At 44.0% G+C, this 26426-nt stretch overlaps 5 protein-coding genes across 5 annotated transcripts in view; 3 read left to right on the top strand and 2 right to left on the bottom strand.

Moving 5' to 3' along the window:
* Positions 1–26426, bottom strand: part of LOC309336893 (L-amino-acid oxidase-like) — a 268023-nt gene that overhangs the window by 150698 nt on the left and 90899 nt on the right. The gene's annotated exons all lie outside the window — the stretch shown is intronic.
* Positions 1–26426, top strand: part of LOC309337135 (olfactory receptor 2D3-like) — a 91769-nt gene that overhangs the window by 3352 nt on the left and 61991 nt on the right. The window lies entirely within an intron of this gene.
* Positions 1774–2940, top strand: LOC309337220 (olfactory receptor 2AG2-like). Its single transcript, XM_081853972.1, has one exon. It carries the CDS (start codon positions 1943–1945, stop codon positions 2639–2641), a length of 699 nt encoding a protein of 232 aa, XP_081710098.1. The 5' UTR covers positions 1774–1942; the 3' UTR covers positions 2642–2940.
* On the bottom strand, positions 10791–12116 carry LOC309335182 (olfactory receptor 2AG2-like; the record flags this gene model as incomplete). The annotated part of the gene is made up of 1 exon (XM_081850057.1): positions 10791–12116. The coding sequence occupies exon 1, from the start codon at positions 11676–11678 to the stop codon at positions 10791–10793; it is 888 nt and encodes a 295-aa protein (XP_081706183.1). The 5' UTR covers positions 11679–12116.
* LOC309335183 (olfactory receptor 2T27-like) lies at positions 21251–22195 on the top strand (the record flags this gene model as incomplete). The annotated part of the gene is made up of 1 exon (XM_081850058.1): positions 21251–22195. One exon carries the CDS (start codon positions 21251–21253, stop codon positions 22193–22195), a length of 945 nt encoding a protein of 314 aa, XP_081706184.1.

Genomic DNA, 26426 nt, shown 5'->3' on the forward strand with positions numbered 1-26426 from the left:
ATGGTCATTTCCCACTTCTCATCCCACCCCATGTAGCATGTTGCACACAGTGAGCAGTTCATCTGAACCACCCATCATGTGCACAACCTGTGAAATCCCACATCATATGTGGAGAAAACTTGTGCTCATGGCAAATAAGGGAGGATAGTTCAGTCACCAGGTGCACTGGGCAGTTCAGCTTAAGGCAGAAAAAGTCAACACTTGTCAAAACAAGTGCAGCCCAGGCTATTCTGCTTTCCAACTTTGGAAAGGTCCTTGCAGACATGCTTCCTGACATCTTGCCACACTAAAAATGTGCCACAGCAGAACTGGAGACCTTTGACATGCCTAAATTGCACCTGCTCAATAAGCTACAATAGCTGGTCCACATGCAGAGTGGTTGTGTTAGTTGATCTGCAGAGATGTATTTCTTCACATCCTTGGGTGAGCATGGATTAGTTTTCTGGATTGTGCCAAGGAAAGTGCTTTTGCATGGGTTTGGGAGGAGGTGGGATGGCTGGCCCATGAAAGAACTGAAATGAAGGGCACTCTTAATGGGATTGTGAGATTCCATGTATTCTTTCCCCTTGAATCATAGGGTATGAATAGAACCACAGAACTGTAGAGTTGGAAGAGGACCATGAGGACTGAAGAAGTAGCTAGAGCTAGAGAAAGAGAGCAGTACAAGCAGAATTCAAGACACACAAAATACACACTTTAAAGGAAACACTGAAGACACTCACAGATATTTAAAGCATATTTAGGATGCTTTTCCTAAATGAAGACATCATTTCATCCCACCATGTAGGAAAAATATAATATTTTATTTATTTAAAAACTACATTTTGAATGTCTCCCAGGGAACTATTGTTACTGGAAGTTAAGAAGGTGGAACCGAGGAGGTCACATGGGTGTGGTCACAGGCATGGTCACAAAAACACTGCTGTTGTATAAGTACTTATTGCCTAAATAAACCGAAAAGTGTCTAACCATGGCTTAGAAGCAGTCCCTCCTGTCACAGTTTGTAGTGTGACAGGTAATGTCACAATAGCCACACATTACTCAGAAGTAAGCCCCACTAAATTCCTTGGGGATGGTCCCCAGATGGGAGTGGAGCCTAAAAGGTACCACACAGAACTTGTACGCACAATAGCTTCATGCACATGTTGTGTGGAGGCTGGTTCATGAGGGCTGCTCTGCCAACCTCAGTCAGTCCTCACTCAGATCCAACCTGCCAGTTTTGCTACTTCTTCCAGGCCAGTGGCAACATCCTGCTCTTTAGGCTCTGTGTTGTCCTTGTGAAATTCACCAGAGAGGAGGGATGGGGACAGAATGAGAACGAGTTGGCTCTGCCTATCATTGACTCTGGTTCTGCTACCCTCCATCTCCCTACTTTCCACTCTGCCAATCCCGCCACTGGCTTTGAGTCCAGACCAGAGCTTCTTGGCCATATGCCTCAGAGCTGCACCCATAGGAGGACTCTGGGTCAATAGACACTGCCTGAATCACATCTCCTGTCTTGGTACCTGTGGAATTCCAACAGCACCAATGCTCTTTTTTGTTGCTACAGAACATTAGTAGTCAAATTAACATTGTATGGACTTCCTTGAGCTTTTCTTTTAATAGCCATGTAGCTAAAGCATCGGCCAAAGCTTGAAGGTTTTCTGTTTTGTTTGTTGGGTGTGGCTATTTCCTTCTTCACAAACGTTGCCCTTTTGTCTTCAGGTCAAAGGGATCATGGGAAATGAGAATGCCACATCATGGACAGAGTTTCTTCTTGTGGGCCTCGTGCATCTGAGGACACCCAACGTCTTCTTTGGTGCAATTCTTCTCATGGTTTTTGTTGCTTTGCTGGGAAATGGTCTCCTCCTGATCCTAATCCAAAGAGACTCCTCCCTTGTATTTTTTCCTCAGCCAACTGGCCTGCATAGATCTGGGCCAAATCCTCGTTATTGTCCCTAAAATGTCTGCAAACTTTTTAGCCCACAGAAACACCATCTCGCTCGGCGGTTGTGTGGCACAGATTTTCCTCACGTTGACCGGGGGAGGTGCAGAATGCTTGGTCCTGGCCGCCATGTCTTACGACAGGTACGTGGCCATCTGCAGGCCCTTGCAGTACCCAATCCTCATGCGGAGAACAACCTGCCTCACCATGACGGCTGGGATCTGGTCTTTGTCAATGCTTTCCATCATGCCCATTGCGATTTTTGTCCAGTCTCTGCCTTACTGTGGGTCAAATGTGATTGAGCGTTATGTTTGTGATTTCCCAGCTTTACTGAAGTTGTCCTGTGCCGACACCTCTGCCTTTGAAAAACTGGTGTATTTTGATGATGTGGTCATACTTCTCCTCCCTATCTCAGTCATCGTTGCCTCTTACATCACCATCCTTGTGCAAGTGCTGGGCATGTGCTCAGTCAAAGGAAGACACAAGGCCTTAGGGACTTGCATGTCCCACCTGTGTGTGGTGGGGCTCTTCTATGGGGCAGCTGCACTAACATACACCGTCCCAGTATCCTCCTACTCTGCACAAAGGGCCATGATCTACTCAGTGTGCACGACCACCATCTCCCCAATGCTGAATCCTTTTATATACAGCCTGCGCAACAGGGATGTTCCAGCAGCCCTAAGGAAACGCTTTCTGAAGCATGCCCCTCATAAGTAATTTCTAGAACCGAAACACCATTTCGCATAAGTTTGTAATGTTCCTGGGTCAAATAGCAGCCGCTGAGAATGAGGAACAGTTTAATAAAAAGAGCTGCCTCTTAGACCCTCTGTCTCCCGGGACGTGAGGCTGGTTTAGTAAATGAGTTTCCATGCACTGGCAGTAAATGTAAAGAAGAAGAAAAGGTTCCAAATGATTTAAAAGGAAAAGAATTTGGTTTCATTACAAAAAGGATCATGCAGTCTTTGTGTACAGTGGTACCTCGGGTTATAGACGCTTCAGGTTACAGACACTTCAAGTTACAGACTCTGCTAACCCAGAAATAGTACCTTGGGTTAAGAACTTTGCTTCAGGATGAGAACAGAAATTGCATGGTGGCGGTGCGGCGGCAGTGGGAGGCCCCATTAGCTAAAGTGGTGTCTCAGGTTAAGAACAGTTTCAGGTTAAGAACAGACCTCCAGAACGAATTAAGTTCTTAACCCGAGGTACCACTGTAAAAATAAAAAATATTTTTCCTACATGATGCGGGGAAAGTATGGCTTCATTTAGGAAAAGCATCCTAAAATTGCTTTAAATATCTGCAAGTACCTTCTGTCATGTGACAAAGACACATGAGAGCAGAAGCAGCAAAGCAGGCTGATAGTGTTGGGACTGCACAATCATTTGGGCCTACTAATGTTATTCAGGCCTAAGTGCTAACTGTTGAGTCACTCTGACCAGGGGACACAGAAAGGGCTGAACTCCTCAATGCCTTCTTTGCCTCAGTCTTCTCCGATAAAGAAAGGAGGAGGAGTGGCGTTATATGTCAGGGATGTGTATACCTGTGAAGAGATCCAAGATTTAGAACCTCAAAGCCAAAGTGAGAGCATTTGGGTCAAAATTAAGGGAGAGATGAATAACAGTGACCTCATTGTGGGAGTTTACTATAGATCCCCAAGCCAAACGGAGGACATAGATGATGCCTTCCTGGAACAGATGGCCAAGCATGCAAAAGGAAGGGAGATAGTAGTAATGGGGGACTTCAATTACCCGGATATTTGCTGGATGTCAAACTCAGCCAAGAGCATAAGGTCAAACAGATTCCTCACTGGCCTTGCAGACAACTTCGTTGTCCAGAAAGTGGGAGAAGCAACAAGAGGAACAGCCATTTTAGATCTGGTCCTAACCAATGTTGATGACCTGGTTAGTGGGGTAGAAGTGGAAGGATCATTAGGCGCGAGTGATCATGCTCTTCTGAAGTTTACTATACAGTGGAAAGGAGCAACCAAGCATACTAGGACTCAATTTCTTGACTTTAAGAAAGCCGACTTCATAAAACTTAGGGAAGTGCTGGGTGAGATCCCATGGACAGTAATATTAAAAGGAAAGGGAGTTCATGATGGCTGGGAGTTTGTTAAGAGGGAGATAGTAAAAGCACAACTTCAGGCAATACCAATGAGACGGAAACATGGAAGGTGCCTAAAGAAGCCAGGGTGGCTATCTAACGAACTTTTAACTGAGTTAAGATTAAAAAAGGATGTGTACAAAAAATGGAAAAGGGGGGAAACCACCAAAGAGGAATTCAAACAAATAGCCAGCACGTGTAGACACAAAGTCAGAAAAGCTAAAGCACAGAATGAACTCAGGCTTGCTAGAGAGGTTAAAAGCAACAAAAAAGGCTTTTATGGGTATGTTCGTAGCAAAAGGAAGAACAAAGAAACAGTGGGGTCACTCAGAGGAGAAGATGGTGAAATGCAAACAGGGGACACAGAAAGGGCTGAACTCCTCAATGCCTTCTTTGCCTCAGTCTTCTCCGATAAAGAAAACAATGCCCGACCTGAAGAATTTGGAGCAAATGATTCAGCAGAGGAAACACAGCCCAGAATAACTAAGGAGATAGTACAAGAATACTTGGCTAGTTTAGATGTATTCAAGTCTCCAGAGCCAGATGAACTGCATCCAAGAGTATTAAAAGGCCTGGCAGATGTGATCTCAGAACCACTGGCAGTCATCTTCGAGAATTCCTGGAGAACAGGCGAAGTCCCGGCAGACTGGAGGAGGGCAAATGTTGTCCCTATTTTCAAAAAGGGGAAAAGAGAGGACCCAAATAATTACCGCCCAGTCAGTCTGACATCAATACCAGGGAAGATTCTTTAGCAGATCATTAAGCAAACAGTCTGTGAGCACCTAGAAAGGAATGCTGTGATCACCAATAGTCAGCATGGATTTCTGAAAAATAAGTCATGTCAGACTAACCTGATCTCGTTTTTTGACAGAATTACAAGCCTGGTAGATGAAGGGAACGCAGTGGATGTAGCCTACCTTGATTTCAGCAAGGCATTTGACAAGGTGCCCCATGATATTCTTGTAAAGAAGCTGGTAAAATGCGGTCTTGACTATGCTACCACTCAGTGGATTTGTAACTGGCTGACTGACCGAACCCAAAGGGTGCTCATCAATGGTTCCTCTTCATCCTGGTGAAGAGTGACTAGTGGGGTGCCACAGGGTTCTGTCTTGGGCCCGGTCTTATTCAACATCTTTATCAACGACTTGGATGATGGACTCAAGGGCATCCTGATCAAATTTGCAGATGACACCAAACTGGGAGGGGTGGCTAACACCCCAGAGGACAGGATCACACTTCAAAACGACCTTGACAGATTAGAGAACTGGGCCAAAACAAACAAGATGAATTTTAATAGGGAGAAATGTAAAGTATTGCACTTGGGCAAAAAAAATGAGAGGCACAAATACAAGATGGGTGACACTTGGCTTGAGAGCAGTACATGTGAAAAGGATCTAGGAGTCTTGGTTGACCACAAACTTGACATGAGCCAACAGTGTGACGCGACAGCTAAAAAAGCCAATGCAATTCTGGGCTGCATCAATAGGAGTATTGCATCTAGATCAAGGGAAGTAATAGTGCCACTGTATTCTGCTCTGGTCAGACCTCACCTAGAGTACTGTGTCCAGTTCTGGGCACCACAGTTCAAGAAGGACACTGACAAACTGGAACGTGTCCAGAGGAGGGCAACCAAAATGGTCAAAGGCCTGGAAACGATGCCTTATGAGGAACGGCTAAGGGAGCTGGGCATGTTTAGCCTGGAGAAGAGGAGGTTAAGGGGTGATATGATAGCCATGTTCAAATATATAAAAGGATGTCACATAGAGAAGGGAGAAAGGTTGTTTTCTGCTGCTCCAGAGAAGCGGACACGGAGCAATGGTTCCAAACTACAAGAAAGAAGATTCCACCTAAACATTAGGAAGAACTTCCTGACAGTAAGAGCTGTTCGACAGTGGAATTTGCTGCCAAGGAGTGTGGTGGAGCCTCCTTCTTTGGAGGTCTTTCAGCAGAGGCTTGACAACCATATGTCAGGAGTGCTCTGATGGTGTTTCCTGCTTGGCAGGGGGTTGGACTCGATGGCCCTTGTGGTCTCTTCCAACTCTATGATTCTATGATTCTACGATTCATTCTCCTTATAAATAGCAGCCATTTTCTCTCTGTGTTCTCAGTAAGATTTCAGTCAGAGTCAGTTTGCCTCAGTTGTGAGCAGAGTCAGTATGTAATCTCAGTCAAACTGTTTGGGACCATGTTGTTTATGAAGAAGTTTATTTTAACTCAGTAAAGCTCTTATTCTTTCACTTAAAAAAATCTGCATTATTAATTTATGCTGCGCGTCACCTTCAATGTTTTCCTTAAGGTGTGCGTGTGTGTTCTCGAGGCTACCAGCATGAGTTTGACCAAACTGCGGGAGGCAGTGGAGGACAGGGGGGCCTGGCGTGCTCTGGTCCATGGGGTCACGAAGAGTTGGACACGACTAAATGACTAAACAACAACAAGTGTGTGTGTTGCCAATGAGCAAGCGGGCAGTGACAGCTTCTCCTCTTCCTCACCTCTGTTGTAGTTTGGGTGGTCATCCCCTCTGGAGTGGCAGAGCAAGAGGAATGGATCCAAACTACAAGAAAGAAGATTCCACCTAAACATTAGGAAGAACATCCTGACAGTAAGAGCTGTTCGACAGTGGAATTTGCTGCCACGGAGTGTGGTGGAGTCTCCTTCTTTGGAGATCTTTAAGCAGAGGCTTGACAACCATATGTCAGGAGTGCTCTGATGGTGTTTCCTGCTTGGCAGGGGGTTGGACTCGACGGCCCTTGTGGTCTCTTCCAACTCTAGGATTCTATGATTCTAAGGTGAGCAAGCAGTTTGCAGATATGAACAGGAGGTGTCAATACCCCCTTCTGCTGGGATGAGGGGCCTTGGCCCAACCCAGTCAACACTCAACACCAGCCTTGCCTTGACCAAACCATCAGGAGGCTGCTTGCTTGTTCCACATTTCACAGCCAGCTGTTTTATCTCCTTGTACGAAACTCAAAGGAAAAGCTCCTTCACAATTTATATGGATAGATAAAGGAAGAATAACTCTACTTGAATAAGTGGAGACATGCTGTAGTTAAGCAAAAGTCTAAGCTGGAATTGAAACATGCACAGCTGGTGAAAATTCAGAAAGATGGGGAATGAATAGAAATTAGGAAAAAGTATGTTATTGTGAGCAGCAAAGGAAGGAGAGAAAAGAAACATCTGGAAGTGGGATGGGAAGCCAACTTTTAAATTTGTTTTAAATTTGAAGTAATTTGTTGTTAATTTGTTAATTTTTTTGAAAATCAATAAAAATTAATTGGCATTTTTTAAAAAGGAAACTCATTGATACATTCTTCTTTTGTAGAAGATATAAAGCTAGGCTTGCTATCCTAACACCTTTAAATTCAATCAAATTTACTTTTGGGTAGACATGTTAGTAACTAGCTGCTATTTTGAGAGAGAGAGATCAAGACTTAAGAACTTCTGCAAACAGTAGTCTTGTATTCCCTTGGCATCACATACTTTCTTCTCTTGCACAATGGCAGAAGGGAAATATTATCTTTAATTGCCTAATAAATGTGAATGTTCATCAAAGAAAGGTATAAACACAGCATTTGAGCTGTAATCCCATGCACATTTACCTGGGAGTACAGATAGAGGAGGAATTTGATTTTGTTTGCATTTTAAACTACCTAATTCAGACTTTCTGAAACAATATGTAAACCAAAGCACACCTATTTGTCAAAATTCACATGTCTTTGAATTTTGCAGAGCATTTCCCCCCACCTGAATCATATCTCAAATGGCATATGCTAGACTAGATGGGCCATTGGCTTGATCCAACAGGCTCTTAAGTTTTTTGTTATGGTTTTACGGTCTGTGATAAGGAATTAGATTGGGTGAGTTTCCATTGCACTTATTTCCATCATTATTCTGTCTTGTTCTTCACAACTAACCTCATACCTCTCTAAAAACACAGAGTACATTTACAACGGTCTTAAATAAAATCAATACTTTAAAAAAATATTTTGTCATTTATGCAGCTCTTGACAATTTTGAGTTCTTGTCCACAAAAAAGAAACTAAGGGTACAGCTTTCAAGAATAATATAATGCTCAGTAAAACACAATACTGTATATTTGATCAGACTAAAGTTGTACCACAACAGCATGAGAAGCCATACGTGTGTGTGTGTGTGTGTGTGTGTGTGTGTGTTTTGACCCTTTCCCCAGCCCAGACATTACTGGGGATCTATGCTATTCCCCCTGCCCTTTCATTGCCCCTGCCCCTATTATTCCTATTGTACCTACCCCAAAATGGTAAATCTCTCTTGGGGGGAAAGCCACTGTAGCAGGCAGAAAATTCTGGCATAAAATAAAGGATACCTTTTCTGTTTAAGAAGAAAAAACTTTAAAGGTCCCCAGCACTAAAACCCTTTGATCTGCCTAAAATTGTTCAGCATTAATCCACTCTGGATTTGCTCCTTTGCCTGCAAATTTCATCCATTTCTGCAAATTTAGAAACAAGTTGTAGCTGTTTGTAAAGTCATAATTTTAGTGAATGGGGAAGACGGGGACACAACTTTGGTTTTTTAACAACTCTAATTCCAGTCCCAAATAATGAGTCAAATTTGACCGACACAGAAAGGCTCCAAACCAAGTCAGTCTGCTTTCCAAAGCTGCAGATTAAGATAACAAATTGAATCTTGTGGCCAGTGCATACCACCAGGGCCACGTTGAACTAACTGGTCTCAGAGAAACGACATAGCACATCACAGCTTTCCTTCCTCTCCTTCCTCCCAAATAGATTCAAAATTGCTTTTTGAGTAGATGTGTCTAGGATTGCACTGTTAGTAATGGACATATATGAAATAAATCAAAGGCTCTTCTTCAGAAGCATAAGGACATAGTACAGGTGAAGGGTGTTCTATATTTGTGTGCAGCAACTGCTGAGAACTTGTGCATTGTGACTATTATTCAATTTTCAGTTACAGATAGGTAGCCGTGTTGGTCTGCCATGGTCAAAACAAAATAAAAAAATTCCTTCCAGTAGCACCTTAAAGACCAACTGAGTTAGTTCTAGGTATGAGCTTTCGTGTGCATGCACACTTCTTCAGATACACTGAAACAGAAGTCACTGGACCTTTCTATATAGTGAGAAGGTGGGGAGGGGTATTACTCAGAAGGGTGGTGGGAATGGGTGATTGGCAGATAGCTGCGATGAGCCTGTTGACGACTCTTAACGACTGCAATAGGTCTAACAGGAAAAAGCAAGGGGTGAGAAGGTGAAAAATGGCTTTGTCATGTATAATGAGATAAGAATCCAATGTCTTTGTTCAAACCAGGTCTCTCCATAGTTTTAAGTTTGGTGATAAGTTGCAATTCAGCAGCTTCTCTTTCCAGTCTATTTCTGAAATTCCTTTGTAATAGAACAGCTACTTTGAGATCTTGTATAGAATGTCCTGGGAGATTGAAGTGTTCTCCTACTGGTTTTTCTGTCTTGTGGTTCCTGATGTCGGATTTATGTCCGTTTATTCTTTGGCGTAAGGTCTGGCCTTGGAAAGTGGTGGACTCCTCTTCATTGGAGGTTTTTTAATGGAGGTCAGGAATTCTTCGGCTGCGATTCCTGCATGGCAGAAGGCTTTGACTAGATGTCTCTAGTCTGTTTTGGGGGTCTCTTCCAACTCCACAGTTCTGATTCTGTGAAACCTCAGCGTTATTTTCCTTTGTTGAAACATTGATTTCCCAGAGCAAGCTACTGCAGAAAAAAAGGCTTTGACAGTTCAGCAAAAGCAGCTGTCATGAGGGTGGGGAATTCTGTGAAATCTGGAAACTTGTGGCATTGCCAGTTAAAAAACCCTTCCCAGTGTTATCGGGAAGTCCTCTTCTGTGAGGAACTGTATAAGGGCCATGCATTCTTAAAACTTATACAGAAAAAATTCTGTATAAGGGCCATGCATTCTTAAAACTTATACAGAAAAAATTCTGTATAAGGGCCATGCAAACTTAAAACTATGGAGAGACCTGGTTTGAACAAAGACATTGGATTCTTATCTCATTATACATGACAAAGCCATTTTTCACCTTCTCACCCCTTGCTTTTTCCTGTTAGACCTATTGCAGTCGTTAAGAGTCGTCAACAGGCTCATCGCAGCTATCTGCCAATCACCCATTCCCACCACCCTTCTGAGTAATACCCCTCCCCACCTTCTCACTATATAGAAAGGTCCAGTGACTTCTGTTTCAGTGTATCTGAAGAAGTGTGCATGCACACGAAAGCTCATACCTAGAACTAACTCAGTTGGTCTTTAAGGTGCTACTGGAAGGAATTTTTTTATTCAATTTTCAGTTAGTGCAACAAGCACAGCATACATTAAAGTGCATTGCTAAAAATTCAAAAGGAGTTTCTGTGTTAGCTTCTCACTGCAAAAACAGTCAACGTGTGCTGTGGTGCCATAAAGATTGACAAACCTTCCTTGGACTCGCTTTGTGAGATGCATGAAGTGAAACGGGATATAATATGTAGGAGAAAACTGGAAAGTGGGATCTGAATGGAAATGAAATGCAAAAATGACCATCAGTGATCATCACACTTTCAAAGTTTGCTAAAATGGGCACACCTTTTGCAGTAGGGATAATAGCTGAGATGATTGTATTAACACCTGCACTAGGGTAGGGAACTATTAATGAGAAACAGTGACAAAAAGGCATCTGATAAAGTAGGCATACGTCCATGAAGATTCGGAACATAATGAATCCGTTAATCTTAATAGGGCAGCAAGACTTCCTGATGACATTTCCTGGGAGGTTATTCAAGATGTGTTTTTCCGGAACGTTTTCCTCAGTGCCGCCAGCACATCCCGATTCCTCAGGCTGTAGATGAGAGGGTTCATCATGGGAGTGACGATGAGGCAAAACACAGAAACCATATCGTCGTGGTATGGCATTTGGTAGGACCTGGGTCTCAAGTATTTGAACATGGCTGCCCCATAAAAGAGCCCCACCACAGTCAAGTGAGACAGGCAAGTGCTGAGAGCCTTGTGGCTCCTTTCAGAAGAGTGCACCCTCAAGACTGTAGCAAGAATGCACACATAGGAGGCCAGAATGATGGCTGAAGGGAGGATCAGCAGAAGAAAGCCAGTAAAAACCAGTGTCTTTTCCAAGCGGGATGTATCAGAACAGGACAACTTCAGCATCGACGGGAGGTCACAAAAGATGTGATGGATTACATTGGAGCCACAGTAGTGCAATAGCCGCATGTACATGCTGGGTCCCAAGGCACCAAAGGCACAAAACCAAACCACCGCGGTCAGGATGAGACAGACAGTTCTTCTCATGAGGACCGGATATTGGAGGGGCTTGCAGATTGCCACGTACCTGTCATAGGACATTACTGCAAGGATTAGGCATTCTGCGTTGCCCATGAGCAGTACGAAAAATATCTGGGCTGAGCACCCAGTCAGTGAAATGGTGTTCTTCTCCCTTAAAAAGTCCACAAGCATTTTAGGGCCGATGGTGAGAGTTTGAGAAATATCCATGACAGACAACTGACCAAGGAAAAAATACATTGGGGAATGGAGACCAGAGTCCACGTGGATCAGGTAGAGGAGGAGGCTGTTTTCAGAGAGGACCATGATGAACATCATGACAAACAGAGTCATGATAACACTGGGTGATTTCGATTGGCTCAAAAAACCCATAAGAATGAATTCTGACCAAGATGTCGCGTTGTTCTTTTCCAGGACCTCTTGAGTTGGCTTGCTTGAATCTGAAGAGACAAGGAGAGACAACGATAGGGAAGGTAGTCCTGGAGTGCTGCCATTTTATTCTTACTATTTTCACTGTCATTCTTTTTTTTTTCTAAGAGAAGAAATGGGGAAGGAAAGTCTTCAATGGGAATTCCAGAGAGGAGATTGCAGCCGCCTTACTCCTCCTCCAGTCGTACTGCTGCAGTGCTGCTTTGAACTAAGCCATCGTTTGGCTTAGCATCCCAACCCAGACTCATGCTGTAAACCCAGTTAACAAACCTTGGCTACAGACTGTGCTCTCTTTGGTCTGAATGGCATGCTAAACCAAACCGTGACTTAGTTCACAGCAGCATGGCAGGAGGAGGAGTGGGGAAGGAGCAAAGTGGTTGCAATCTCATCTCTGGGAGCCCTCGCGCTTTCACTGACCCATGGTTTGGCTTAGCGTTGCACATGAACTAGCTCATTGAGTGGAATTATGAATTAAGTAAATGCCTGTCATTCTCAGGGCCCTTTTTTCCAGCTGGAACTCACTGGAACTCTATTCTGGCACCTCCCAGGTGGGCGCCATTGCCATTCTAAGAGAATGAGGGAGGCGTTTGTGGTGAGTTCTGGCACCTCTTTTTCTAGAAAACTGGTACTGGTCATTCCATTCTAAACAAAGGAGCCCAGCATGTGGTGTTATTTAATTCAAGCAAACATGATTTAGAAGAAATGCAATCTATTGTCCCAGTTAACAGCCAGTGAATCTTGTAGGCCACCCTGACAGGTGCATTTATTACAGCCATAATAGCAAGAGCCCTTTTCACATCTTCCGGATGTAGTGAGGTTCCCAACTGTGAGAGGCGAGCCCTGCAAATGCAGGTGTGAAAGTTATTTGCACATTGTTATGATGATTATTTATTAAATAATCCCGTCAATTTGAGGACAGTTCACAACATGAAATTACAATGTAAAAAGCACAAAATAATAATAAAAATATAAGATCCTGCTTCCTTCCCCCATTCTCTATTACACACAAATTTTAAGTGTGAAGAGGACTATTAAATGCCGTCCTACCTTGACTTACCTCAGGGGAGAAGGACCTGTGGCCCTCCAGTTTCCTAGCGAATGGCCAGGGATGATGGGGAATACAATCTGTCAGTATCTGGAGGGACAATCCTAGTTTATATAAAAGAAACGTAGGCTATACATTCCTCGATAAACAAATGAGAAAATGTTTGCGCAACTCATTTCATTAGCACAGAACATAAAACAACCATCTCAAGTCATCTGTTTTAGTTTTACTGCTGGATTACAGGTGTAAAAGGTGTACCTGTATCATTGTGAATCCTTAAGGTGGCAATGGGAGGATCCCACATCTCAATTTCCCCCGAAAACGGAGATGCTCTTTGTTCTTTGATGGCACTTTGGTGCTTAATCTCTGTTTTGGAGATATTGCTCAATTCTAGACAGCTTTTGTTGGTTAAAAAAAGCAGGCTCTGCTTTCATCCAAGGGAAAGTCTCTCATTCTGTAGGGAAAACAGTCCCAAGACTTCAATTAAATGGCTGATAGGAGAAGCAAAATGGCTCTGAATAAGTTTTACACTGGCAGGTGCCCAGCAGTTCTACACATCAGCCCTTCTAACAACTTGCAGGTCAGTTTCTAAAAAGGAGGGTGGGGGCGGAGCTTGCTTTTTTGTTGCAACTACATGTACATTTTTAGAATTCACTTTCTGTGTACAGTCATACCTCATGTTATGTTTGCTCCATGTTATGTTCTTTCAGGTTATGTCCTGCTGCAACCAGGAAGTATCATAAAGGGTTACTTCTGGGTTTCGCCACTCAAGCATGAGCAGAAGCACTAAATCGTGCTTCATGCGTGTACAGAAGCGCCAAATCGTGCCGCGTACCTGCGCAGATATGGGGTTCAGGTTGCGCTCTTTTCATGTTGCTAACGGGCCTCTGGAACAGATCCTGTTCACAACCAGAGGTACCACTGTAATTGCTTTGTTTTAGCTGAGATGCACAGTGGCGTGGCATCTTTATCATATTCTTAGTTTGTTTTTAGGAAATTTTACTGTTGTATTTTTGTTGCTTTTATGTAAACTGTGCAGATATTTTATTACGTAAAGCAGTAAAAAATGTGATAAATAAACAGCATCTGAGAAACATGCCTATGGCTCTCGCAACTCCTTACGTCCTGCTTGTGGGATTCCAAGATGCATTGGGGTGGCCACTGAAAACAGGATGGTGGACGAGATGGGGCTTTGGTGTGATCCATTGGGGTTCTTGGGATCTTTAGGGTCCATGGATCATGGAGTGGAAACTTATCCATAGCTTCGTTAAGTAGCTGCCCGTCCTTGTTTGGTAATAAATCATTTCATGCCAGGTGATGACCAGAAGGTAAAAACAAACCTGGAAGAAGAGGGGGATAAGACCTCCAACTTTGTCAAGTGGTGTTAGCATAGACTCAGGCAACTAGGCTTGAAAAAAGTTGAAATGTCTTAGAAAAGAAAAGCCTAGTTACTGGTGGGAGTCAGTCAGTGTGGTGTGTGTTGGATATGTCCATAAATGTATGTATGCATGCATGGATTGCAAGTGTGCTCTGAGTTTGTAGGGTGTGTGGTGTGTTTGTGGAATGCCAGCTATGGCCACCCCCACTTTGAGCATGCCCAGTTGAATGGAGTCCTTGGGGTGGTGGGGAGTCCTATTGTCACATGTGCATGCAGCAGCAAGGCCCTGTGACCAATAGGACTTTGCAGGACTGGGGCCCTCCTAAGTTTGTTCTGAAGAGGCAAGGTGCGGCCGCACAGGTGAGGCCGATTGGTAACTCACAGCACCTGGTGGCAAGAGCTGGGAAGGGAGATGGCTTCTTGCTTCCTGATCCTTGAACCTCAGCTTCTTGACTCCCTGCTTCTTGATCCCCAAACCCTTGACTTCTGGACTCCTTGCTTGATCTTCGGACCCTTGGCTTCTTGACTCCTGGCTCTCTGACCCTTGGACTCTTGGCTCCTGACTCCTGGCTTCTGGACCCCTGTTCCTGTTCCCACCCCGCCATCTTGCCTCCGGTCCTGACGTCCCCTGCTGGGACTTCGATCGCCCGTGAACCGGACTGTGACACCTATTCTCACACTGCCCAACACCTGAGCACGGAACATATGACTCTTCCGTTGTTTTGTTGTTCAGTAGATGGGTAGGAACATTAATTATCACTGCCATCCTCAATATTATGCCCCTATCTGGACAGGAATAGCCTAACTACTATTGTCTATTGTCTATGCTCTAGTAACCTCAATGTCAAGCTGGAGCCAGCAAGTGAACAGCAGCAGCTGCCAGGCTTGGACGGCAGCCCAGGGGACGAAGGGAGGTTTGCCATGGGAAGATCAGAGGAAAGAACAGGAGGGGAGTTCACAGCCCAGAGAAACACAGGACTTAGCAGACCATAGCTTGTCCGAACCAGTTTGCAAACCTCTCAGTGTGCAAGAACGCAGAAGGGGAGGGGTACAAGAAAAGGGGAAATTGACATCACAGAAATGACAGAAGAGATTCGTTTTCACGCGTTATTTCCAGAGGAAGAGGAACAACGCTGAGGATTTAGTTGAGTCATCCTCGGGATAGCCAGAAGTCACGGGGGCAGAGCGCTCCAGACAAGTGGCATGTTTTTTCTGGAATAAAACCAACTTTTAATTGACTGTACGTGTACGCGTCTTGCCACTGCTACACTCAAGGTTAGATTACTGCAATGTGTCATATGCAGGGCTGCCTCTGAAGATGGATCGGAAACTTGAGCTAATGCAGAATTCAGTAGTCAGGTTGCTCACTGGAGAAGACGGTTTGAGCATATTACACTGATCCTGGTCTGACTGCACTGGCTACCAATTAGTTTCTGGGCCCAATTCAAAGTGCTGGTTTTGACCCATAAAGCCTTAAATGGCTCAGGACCGCAATACCTCAGGGACTGCCTCTTTCCATATGAACCTACCCAGACCCTGATATCATCTTCTGAGGCCCTTCTTTGTGTGCCTCCTCCTTGAGAGGTCTGGAGGGTGGCAACATGAGACAGGGCCTTCTCTGCAGTGGCTCCCCATCTGTGGAATGCTCTCCCCAGGGAAGTTCGCCTGGCGCCTTCACTACACACCTTTAGGGGCCAGGCAAAAACGTTCCTTTTTAACCAGGCATTTGGTTGATCTGATTTACATCCTATGCCCTTTTAAAATTTGTTTTTTTTGTGTGTGTGTTTGGGGGGGGAGTGTTGTTTTTATATTTATTAGGTATTTTGTAGTTTTATATCTGGATTTTATTCTGTGAACCGCCCTGATACCCCCGGGCGTGGGGCAGTATATAAATTCAATAACTAACTAACTAACTAAATAAAACAAAATATTGTCAAATACAGTCCAGGAAAATGACAGCATTTTCAGACTGTGAGTGGTAAAGTTACAGCAACTTTGGAATGTGAGTTGTAGGAAGTTTTCACTTTTGAACTGCATTAAAGTTCGGTAACAATTAAAATCTTGGATTTGGAACCAAATTCCCTAAAGATGGAGCTGGCTGAACATTTCTCCATAGAGATTAGAAATTGTATATGTGGCGGGTAAGAAATACAGGTCCAGGTTTGAATGTTTCAAAATTTTAAGGTATCTATATTTTTCCTGCCTCTAGAAACAGGGAGCCAGTGGGGCTAAGCAAACATTTTGCTGTAAATGTAAGTTAGGAAATGTTGCTTTTTCAGGGAGTATGAATTGGATTTGTTTAGGGTTTAGAATTCAAAAACTTAAGTATGTCAAAAGGAAGCAAAGGCATAAGTACCTCTGTAGCGATGACATCCACCCTCTGCTTTTGAATATAAAAATATTTTCAGTGTATCTCATTAATTTAAAATGACAGGTCTTCCCCCCCCCCCGAAGAATGTAGTGCAAAGCATTTTTTAAGTAGAAGAAGAGTTGACTCGTAACCCATTTTAATTGGATCACAGCGCATAGTTTGATCAGCCAAAGAGAATGAGGAACAATATTGAATTAATTCAGCAGGAGAAACAAAATGTTTCAAAGGAGCATTTGCAACTAAATTCCATTTTTTAAAGCCTACACTTTCCTCTCCTACTCAACAGCACCAGCCAACGCAGGTATGTAATTCTTAACTTTTGCAGAGGCCATACTTTATTTGGGTGGTATCCAACTTAGTCCTACTCAGAGAAAGCCCACAGAAATTAACGCACCTAAATTAATCATGTCCAGTAATTACAATGGGTCAACTTGGAGAAGTTCTACCATCGGATGCAATTTTTTGCAATGTGATGTTCCATAATGTTCATTCATGATAACATCCACTTTCTTATACACAAAAAGTCTATCATAGAAGGGCAAATTGAATCAGAAAATGTATGTACGTACAGGAATGCTTATGAACAGTGTATTCCGTTCTCATGCTTGGGCTGCGTTTGGGTGGAATGCAGAGCTTTGTGTATCTGTAAAAGCATTTTAAGCTTTGAAATATGATCCATTTGGGGCATTCATTCATTACTTCTTTCGTCCAACCTTTCATTTATACTCCTGTACAGGCTGCTAGATGGGATGTGGGTGGCGCTGTGGGTTAAACCACAGAGCCTAGGACTTGCCGATCAGAAGGTCAGCGGTTCGAATCCCCGCGACGGGGTGAGCCGAGGGGGCCAATAAAGCGAGATGAGCGCCGCAACCCCAGAGTCGTCCACGATTGGACCTAATGGTCAGGGTCCCTTTACCTTTACCTCTACAGGCTGCTAGGTAGGTCAGAGTGAGGCAGGGTTAAGGTTAACCAATATGATGGCTTCCAGAAGTTGTAGGGGCTCAAACTTCCATCGTCCGTGAACATTGGCCATGTTGTCTAGAGATGATGGGAATTGGAGTACAGTTCCCGGGATCACATTCACCCAGTGCTATACCAGCTGCACTGGCTCCCGGTGGAGTACAGGATCAGGTTTAAGGTGCTGGTTTTAACCTTTAAAGCCCTTCACGGCCTAGGACCCTCATACCTACGGGACCGCCTCTTCTGGTATGTCCCACAGAGGACCTTACAGTCTTCAAACAAAAACATCTTGGAGGTCCCAGGCCACAGAGAGGTTAGGCTGGCCTCAACCAGAGCCAGGGCTTTTTCAGCTGTGGCTCCAATCTGGTGGAACGCTGTCACAAGAGACTAGGGCCCTGCGGGACTTGACATCTTTCCACAGGGCCTGCAAGACAGAGCTGTTCCACCAGGCCTTTGGCCAAGGCACAGCCTGACCCCCTCCTTTGGCAATCCTCACAGAACTCTAGCCCAATGGTTGCCATTAATCTGATTTGAATTGATTTTATAATGAAATGATTTTAGAATGTTGTATCATTTTAAAGTTGTTAGCCGCTCTGAGCCCGGCTTCGGCTGGGGAGGGCAGGATATAAACAAAATTTTATTATTATTCATTATTATTACAACAACCACCACCTCTGGAAGAGAGGGCACTACTGTTTTACAAAAGGCTACATCTCAACTAGGGATGCAGGTGGCACTGTGGTCTAAACCACAGAGTCTAGGGCTTGCCGATCAGAAGGTCGGCAGTTCGAATCCCCGTGACAGGTGAGCTCCTGTTGTTCAGTCCCAGCTCCTGCCAACCTAGCAGTTTGAAAGCACGTCAAAGTGCAAGTAGATAAATAGTTACTGCTCCAGCTAGAAGGTAAACGGGGTTTCCATGTGTTCTGGTTTGCCAGAAGTGGCTTAGTCATGCTGGCGACATGAAGCGGAAGCTGTACGCCGGCTCCCTCGGCCAACAAAGCAAGATGAGCACCGCAACCCCAGAGTCAGCCACAACTGGACCTAATGGTCAGGGGTCCCTTTACCTTAACCTTTACATCCCAACTATTGGCTGTTTCAGAAGAGGGCATTAGGGCTGGATTAATCTCATGTACTTCACTCTCTTTCTCCCCCTAAAACAGAGTGTTGGCAGGGCTTTGAGGAACTCTTCCAAAATTCCTCCCGGATTTGGGAGTTCCAAATGACTGAGTCTTCTTTCCAAAACAGAATAAATGGAAGAAGTGTGCATGCACACGAAAGCTCATACCTAGAACTAACTTAGTTGGTCTTTAAGGTGCTACTGAAAGGAATTTTTTGTTTAGAATAAATGGGAATTAGATTTGTCTGTCACTCCAGCCAACTTTCCCATTCACATGTATTCATTAATGAAACACTGCCCCCCCCCAAAGGGTGTGCGTTCATGTCCTGGCATTGTACATTCAGTTGCATCATTACCATTTTTGTGATGTTTCATTGCCTCATAGGATGCAGGGATGGGGAGAATTTACATTCTGTTTGCACATAAAGGCAAATCTACCTATTCCGCACTCTTCAGAAACCAAAAGCACAGCCATCCTTTGACTTCACACTACATCTGAATTTTGCAATTCACTTCTCTGGTTAAATACTGTTTGCATACATGCATAAACTAGAGTTAATGCATATATTAGTGAGAATGTATTATATTACCAGAAATTTCCTTGTAGAAATGTTTGCATTAGGCAAAATTGTATACACAAAGATGGGTATTGGGAGAAATTCGTATTAGAATGCTGCTGAAATTTCACTGGGCCTTTAAAAATAAACAAACTACAAAGTCTAGTGGAAATGGGGAGAAGTGAATTTAAAGCTGGCCGGAGTGTGGGGGTTGGTGGGGAAGAGAGATTTCCCCATTCCTAGCGGTATAACACATGTAAGGATCTGAATAATAATAAACCACGACATTAAAAAAATATTCAACCAACTATACACAGGATATCATCAAAATTGTGCTTGTGTGTTTTGTCTACCATGCATACCTGTACTGTATTCTTCTGTTTGGAAGTTAATTTAATATATTGTCCTAGTTAAACCAGAAATCAGACGGAGAGGAAGCATGGTGCACATCAGGTAAAATAATCATGGAGTAGCATGTTTGATGTTTTATCTTGTTTTTAATATTTGTTGGGAGCCGCCCAGAGTGGCTGGGGAAACCCAGCCAGAAGGGTGGGGTTTGAAAAAATTATTATTATTATTATTATTATTATTATTATTATTATTATTATAGAAATCTTCTCATGCCTAAGAATATAGCTGCAGTCACGGAAACAAGTTATAAGACTGATGTGCCTGCCCATATATTATTATTAGTGATGCTTTTATAACCCTTAATTCCAAACTAGACTTCTAAGTGGCTCACGGTTATTAAAATATTACTGGTAGCATCGTATAGTTACCAAACTTTATTTCATAAAATTTATATACTACTTAATTGCAAAGAAAAATCCCCCCAAAATCAACAAGGTTTACAAAAAGAATAAACCAGTGAAATAGTTAGTAAAAACAATTAAAACACTGAGGAAATTAAACCCAGCAATAAACTAAAGACACAGCAGCATTCCAGATAGGCTTGTCTAAACAAAAACAAAAATGTTTTTAGCAAGCACCAAAAAGAGCACAATAGAGTTTCCAAGTCCTGCCTATTGAGCATTTCTCCTGATTTCTTTGCACAATGATCACAAGGAGATTTTACAAAATCTGCTACTTGTTGAGTAATAATAATAACAATAATTTATTATTTATACCCCACCCATCTGGTTGGGTTTCCACAGCAAGAATATTAAAAACATAACAAAACAGCAAACTTAAAAAACTTCCCTAAACAGGGTTGCCTTCAGATGTCTTCTAAAAGTCAGATAGTTGTTTATCTCCTTGACATCTGATGGGAGGGTCACTTCAAATGTAGCCCCACGTAGAGTGCATTGCAGTAGTCCAAATGGGAGATAACCAGAGCATGCACCACTCTGGCAAGACAGTCCACGGGCAGGTCGGGTCTCAGCATTCATTCTGATTTGTTTTGCAGGGAGGTTATACAACATTGCCTCGAGCAATGTTAAGTGGCACTTTCAAGAGCATTTCCCCATCGTTAGGGTGAAGGGAAGAGTGGGTTTGTTCCATAACAGTGCTAAGTCCAGTATACCTGAAGGAGCGTCTCCACCCCCATCATTCTGCCCGGACGCTGAGGTCCAGCGCCGAGGGCCTTCTGGCGGTTCCCTCATTGCGAGAAGCAAAGCTACAGGGAACTAGGCAGAGGGCCTTCTCGGTAGTGGCGCCCGCCCTGTGGAACGCCCTTCCAGCAGATGTCAAAGAGATAAACAACTACCTGACATTCAGAAGACATCTTAAGGCAGCCCTGTTCAGGGAAGTTTTTAATGTGTGATATTTTACTGTATTTTTGGTTTCTATGGAAGCTGCCCAGAGTGGCTGGGGAGGCCCAGCCAGATGGGCAGGGTATAAATAATAAATTATTATCATTATTATTATTATAAGTTGGTCCTCTTTAATTCCACAACCTGAACTAGCTAACTAAATCCCACCTAGAAGCTCTCAGAGATTCTTCTAACACACTCTATTTTAAACTGCTCTATCATTGTTGTTTATGTTGTGCAAAGAATGGATGAGCAGTAACTCTACAATTATGAACAGCGTTTCCCACATGCTTTCTCTTTGTGTTTTCAAGCAAAATCCTGGCAAATGAAGGAGGAATGGGAGAAGGAAATATTACATCCTGGACGGTTTTCCTTCTTGTCGGGCTTCAGCACCAGAGGTCACCCAGGGTTTTTCTTGGTCTGATGCTTTTCATGTTTGTAATAGCTCTGGTGGGAAACGGACTCCTTCTTTTCCTAATGAGAACGGACTCTGGCCTGCAGACGCCAATGTACTTCTTCCTCAGCCAGTTAGCCTTCATGGACCTCTGCCAGGTTCTCTCGATTGTTCCTTCCATGACAGTGAATTTTGTAACCCAGAGATATGACACTTCACTCTGTGGGTGTGTCATCCAGATCGCTGTCACGCTGACACTGGGTGGAGCAGAATGCCTGATCCTGGCTATCATGTCCTATGATAGGTATGTGGCTATTTGCAGGCCCTTGCAATATCCAATCCTCATGAGAGGGGAAATCTGCTATCTGCTGTCAGTAGCGGCCTGGTTTTGGTCTTCTGTGCAGGCCCTAACCTGTTCCCTTTATGTTCTGCCTCTTCCCTACTGCAAATCCAATGTGATCAAGCATTACATGTGTGATTATCCAGCCCTTGTTCAGTTGTCCTGCTCTGACAATTCTGCCTTCAATAAAGTCACATATTTTGGGGATTTCCTAGTTTTTCTCATCCCCATCTCAGTCATCCTGGCTTCCTACATAGCCATTTTCCTTCAAGTCCTCAGAGCACACACCTCTGGAAGTGGCCATAAAGCCCTGGGGACCTGCTTGTCCCATTTGTGTGTGGTGGGGATCTTCTACGGATCGGCCATTTTGATGTACATGACCCCTGCGTCCTCCTACACACCAGAGAAGTCCATGGTTATCATAGCCTTTTGCACCATGGTCCCTGCCATAACGAACCCTTTTATATACAGCCTGAGGAACCGGGACGTGTTGGCGGCATTGAGAAAACTCCGTGCAAAATGTGCAGTGCTTAAAATTATTTGTTAGATAAACATATTGGCAGGTTCTGGAGGAGCCAGCGAAATCCACTTCCGGAAATACAATGGAAGGTTATGAAGAAGGACAGAAGCAATGTCTGTTTATAGACTGTCCATACTAGTCCCCCTCAGCCCCCATCCTGCCTCCTTGGCTACTCTGAAGAATCCACCTCATGCAATAGCCAAACCAATGTGATCAGTTTCCACCTCTTTATTCCACCCCCACCTTATTTGCAGTGCCTTCCTTTTTTCCCGTGCCTTTGCTGTGCTAGTGTTTGAAGTCTAGATAAGTGTCACACTTGACACTTGAACACTTTGGGTGACCTTTCGGTTCACCTTTGGGTGGGAAAGTGCCTTTGCGGGCACCATTCTGAGCCCTTTTCAGCTTGGTTGGGAAGCCAGTCATTTAATGATATCTAATTTGCTGCTTACCATGTTGTTGGAAATGAAACACTGGTCCAAAGACTGGGGTCCTGGGACCCTTAAAATAAAACCTGAACAAAATTGGTGAAGCAGCAAAATGTTTTTAGATACATGTTGGCAAGGATGGGTGTCCAAAAACAGGCACACCCACCATTTAGTAAAACGCAAATGTTTATCACAAGTCCCCCCCCCCCCGTCCTCCATTGGCTGGAGGCTCACCCCTGTTGATGTTTCCTATCCCTCTAAATCCAGGGACCATCACTCCTGATTGTTGTTGTTGTTTAGTCATTTAGTCGTGTCCGACTCTTCATGACCCCATGGACCAGAGCACGCCAGGCACTCCTGTCTTCCACTGCCTCCCGCAGTTTGGTCAAACTCATGCTGGTAGCTTCGAGAACACTGTCCAACCATCTCGTCCTCTCTCGTCCCCTTCTCCTTGTGCTCTCCATCTTTCCCAGCATTAGGGTCTTTTCCAGGGAGTCTTCTCTTCTCATGAGGTGGCCAAAGTCTTGGAGCCTCAGCTTCAGGATCTGTGCTTCCAGTGAGCACTCAGGGCTGATTTCCCTAAGAATGGAAGAATTACTCCTAATTACTTTTACTCAAATAAGGCGGGGTGTTCCTATGCTTTCACACATCTACTCAAGTGATAAAGTCACACCCCAACCACCCCTTAGGCACGCATGAGATATACCCTGCCCAAGCTTGCTGAGGTGTCCCGATAAACCACAGCCTAACAGCAATCCGCCCTTTTTGGGGGCATTCTAACCACAAACCAGTAAAGATAAGCCTCTAAGCGAGTCTGTGGTTTCTTAGCGGTTGCAGCCATCTACTCAGAAGCTGTAACTGTTTGAGGCCTTATGACCTCTTATGATTTTATGAAAAGGCGACATTTTTATTCCTTACACATGTGCACCTACCAATGCCCAGAGTTTTCAGAGATTTGTTGCGAGCATGGGCCTGTGTAATTCTAGCGCCATGCTCTTCTTCTCAGAAGCCACTTTTGACTCAAATTTCATACTCTCCATAATGTCTGCTGCAACTAGCACTAAGAAATGACAAGATTTCTCTTTTCATCTATGCTGTAGGAACAGTAAATATTGATGCTTACATGGAGACACAAAAACTTGTCCTCGTAAGTGTAATTCTTATTTATTTGGATGGGTAGGATGGTCATTCTACATTCACAATTAGCAGGGGATTCATTAGCATTAGCAAAGGGAGAAAGGATAGCAAAACCCTCCCTGTGGGTCATCCACCCAAACTGAATGTGGAATGATTCATGACAGATGGGGGAAAGTCCTTCTTCACACAGCCCAGGGTTATGCTGTGGAAATCGCTACCACAACATGTAGTGACGACCATCAACTTGGACGACTTCAGAAATTCACAGAGGATTTGAGGGCTTGTCCAAATATCTGCTTGTCCCATCCCTAGAAAGCAGTGGCGTAACATTGTGGTGGGGGCACAGAGTCTGTTGCCCCAGTCGCAAAATTGTTAGGGGCGCAAAATTTCAACAGCCCGTGTTGCCTCCATATGGAAGCATGTTTCCATTGCTGGGCTCCTTTGAAAACAGCTTTTCCATGCAAACCAGGGAGTGACCTCTCCTGACAACAGAACAAATCTTCTTTTCTTATCTCTGTGGCTGTGACCCCCTGGGTCTCCATCCCCACCCCTCCGTGAGACCCTGAGGGCTGGCAACCCACGCTACACCACTGCTAGAAAGCATGGGTCTGAGCAGTTTTCTGCTTGCCCTGTGCTTTCTAGGCATGGGGCTGGGCAGTTTTGTCTTTGCTGCACTGCTTTCTCTGTGCTCGTTGTTGTTCATCATATTTGTAAATGACTTGGATGAAGGAATTGAGGGGATGCTCATCAAATTTGTAGATGACCCCAAACTTGGAGGGGTGGCTAATGCCGTAGAAGACACAATCGGGATACAAGATGACCTTAATAGGTTGGAGAATTGGGCCCAACTGAATTTCATAAGAGACAAATGCAAGGTTCTGCACTTAGGCAGGAAGAGTCAGCTGTACCAATATAAGATGGTTGGCACCTAGCTTGCCAGGAGTATATGCCAAAGGGATCTAGGGGTCTTAGTAGACCCACAATATAATAAAGCCGTAAGAGGAACAGTTGAGGGGAGCTGGGTATGTTTAGTCTGGAAAAGCAGAGACTGAGAGGAGATATGGTAGTCATCTTCAAATATGTCAAGCGATGCCACATGGAAGAAGGAACCAGATTGTTTCCTCTTGCTCCAGAGAGTAGGATCCAAAGCTACAAAAAGGAGACTCCAACTAAACATCAGAAATAACTTTCTGACAATAAGAGCTGTTTGGCAGTGGAGCAGGCTCCCACGACAGGTGATGGGACTCTCCTTCCTTGTAGGTTTTTAAGCAGAGTTTGGATGGTCATCTGTCATGGATGCTTTAGCTGAGATTCCCGCATTGCAGGGCGTTGGAGTAGAAGACCCTTGAGGTCCCTTCCATCTTCAAAATGATATGATTCAAACTGTTGTTTTGGCCCAACCCCCCACTGGCATGCAACCCCTAAAAGGTAGGTTGCAAGTCTTCCAAGTCTGCCCAATGCCACAAAACTAAAAAGGTAAAAGGTAAAAAGCTAAAGGACCCCTGGACAGTCAAAGACGACTATGGAGTTGTGGTGCTCATCTTGCTTTCAGGCTGAGGGAGCCAGGCTGAGGGAGCTGTGGACAGACAGCTTTGCAGGTCATGTGACCAGCATGACTCAACTGCTTCTGGCGCAAGAGGACACCGTGACGGAAACCAGACCACACAGAAATGCCGCTTACCTTCCCACCACAGTGGTACCTATTTATCTCCTTGCACTGGCATGCTTTCAAACTGCTAGGTTGGCAGGAGCTGGGACAGAGCAATGGGAGCTCACTCTGTTGTGGGGATTCGAACCACCAACCTTCCAATCGGCAAGCCCAAGAGGCTCCATGGTTTAGACCACAGCACTATCCACATCCCAAAACCATAAGGAGTACCCTGCTGGCTCAGCCCTTTTAGTTGGGCATCCTGTTTTCACAGTGCCCAGCACCCCATGTCTGTGAGGAGCCCATAAGTAGGACCTCACCACTGAACATTTGAATCTTCTTCTTTTTTTATTGTTCAGTAGATGGGTGGGAGCATTAATCCTCATCCACAACAACATTACAAAATACTGTGCAAGAAAGTTACAGCAACTTTGGGATGTGAAGTTTTCACTTTTGAACTGCATTAAAGTTCGGTAACAATTAAAATCTTGGACTCGGAGCCAAATTCCCTAAAGATGGAGTTGGCTGAACATTTCTCCATTGGGATGAGAAATATTGGATTGGATATGTGGCGGGTGAGAAATACTGGTTCTGGTTTGAATGTTTCAAAATCAAAAGGCATCTATCTTTTTCCTGTCACTAGAAACAGGGAGCCAGTTGGGCTAAGCAAACATTTTGCTGTAAACGCAGCTTAGGATATTTTCTGACGTATGCATGTTGCTTTATAAGAGAGTATGAATTGGTTTTGTTTATTGTTTGGAAATTTTTTAATCAAGCATGTTAAAGGGAAGCAAAGGCACATGTAGCTCTGCAGCCATGAATATAGGTCAGGGCATTCCTCCCTGCTACTTTTGAATATAAAACGAGTGTGAACCTTTCTCATCAATGAAGAAGACATATCTCTTTTTCATATAGAATGTAGGATAAATTATTTTTGCAGTAGAAGAAGAGTTGTCACCCCTTTAAATTTGGGGAGCTATGGCAGTAGTAATGATTGAAAAAGACTTAATTAACACAACAGAAGCATGAATGTTTTTCAACGGATATT

Source organism: Podarcis erhardii (assembly GCF_964252035.2).
Source record: "Podarcis erhardii genome assembly, chromosome: 2".
NCBI lineage: Eukaryota > Metazoa > Chordata > Lepidosauria > Squamata > Lacertidae > Podarcis > Podarcis erhardii.

What these genes read in the sequence shown, in the direction of transcription:
- LOC309337220 (XM_081853972.1), top strand. Translation starts at nt 1,943, where the DNA reads ATGTCTGCAAACTTTTTAGCCCACAGAAACACCATCTCGCTCGGCGGT.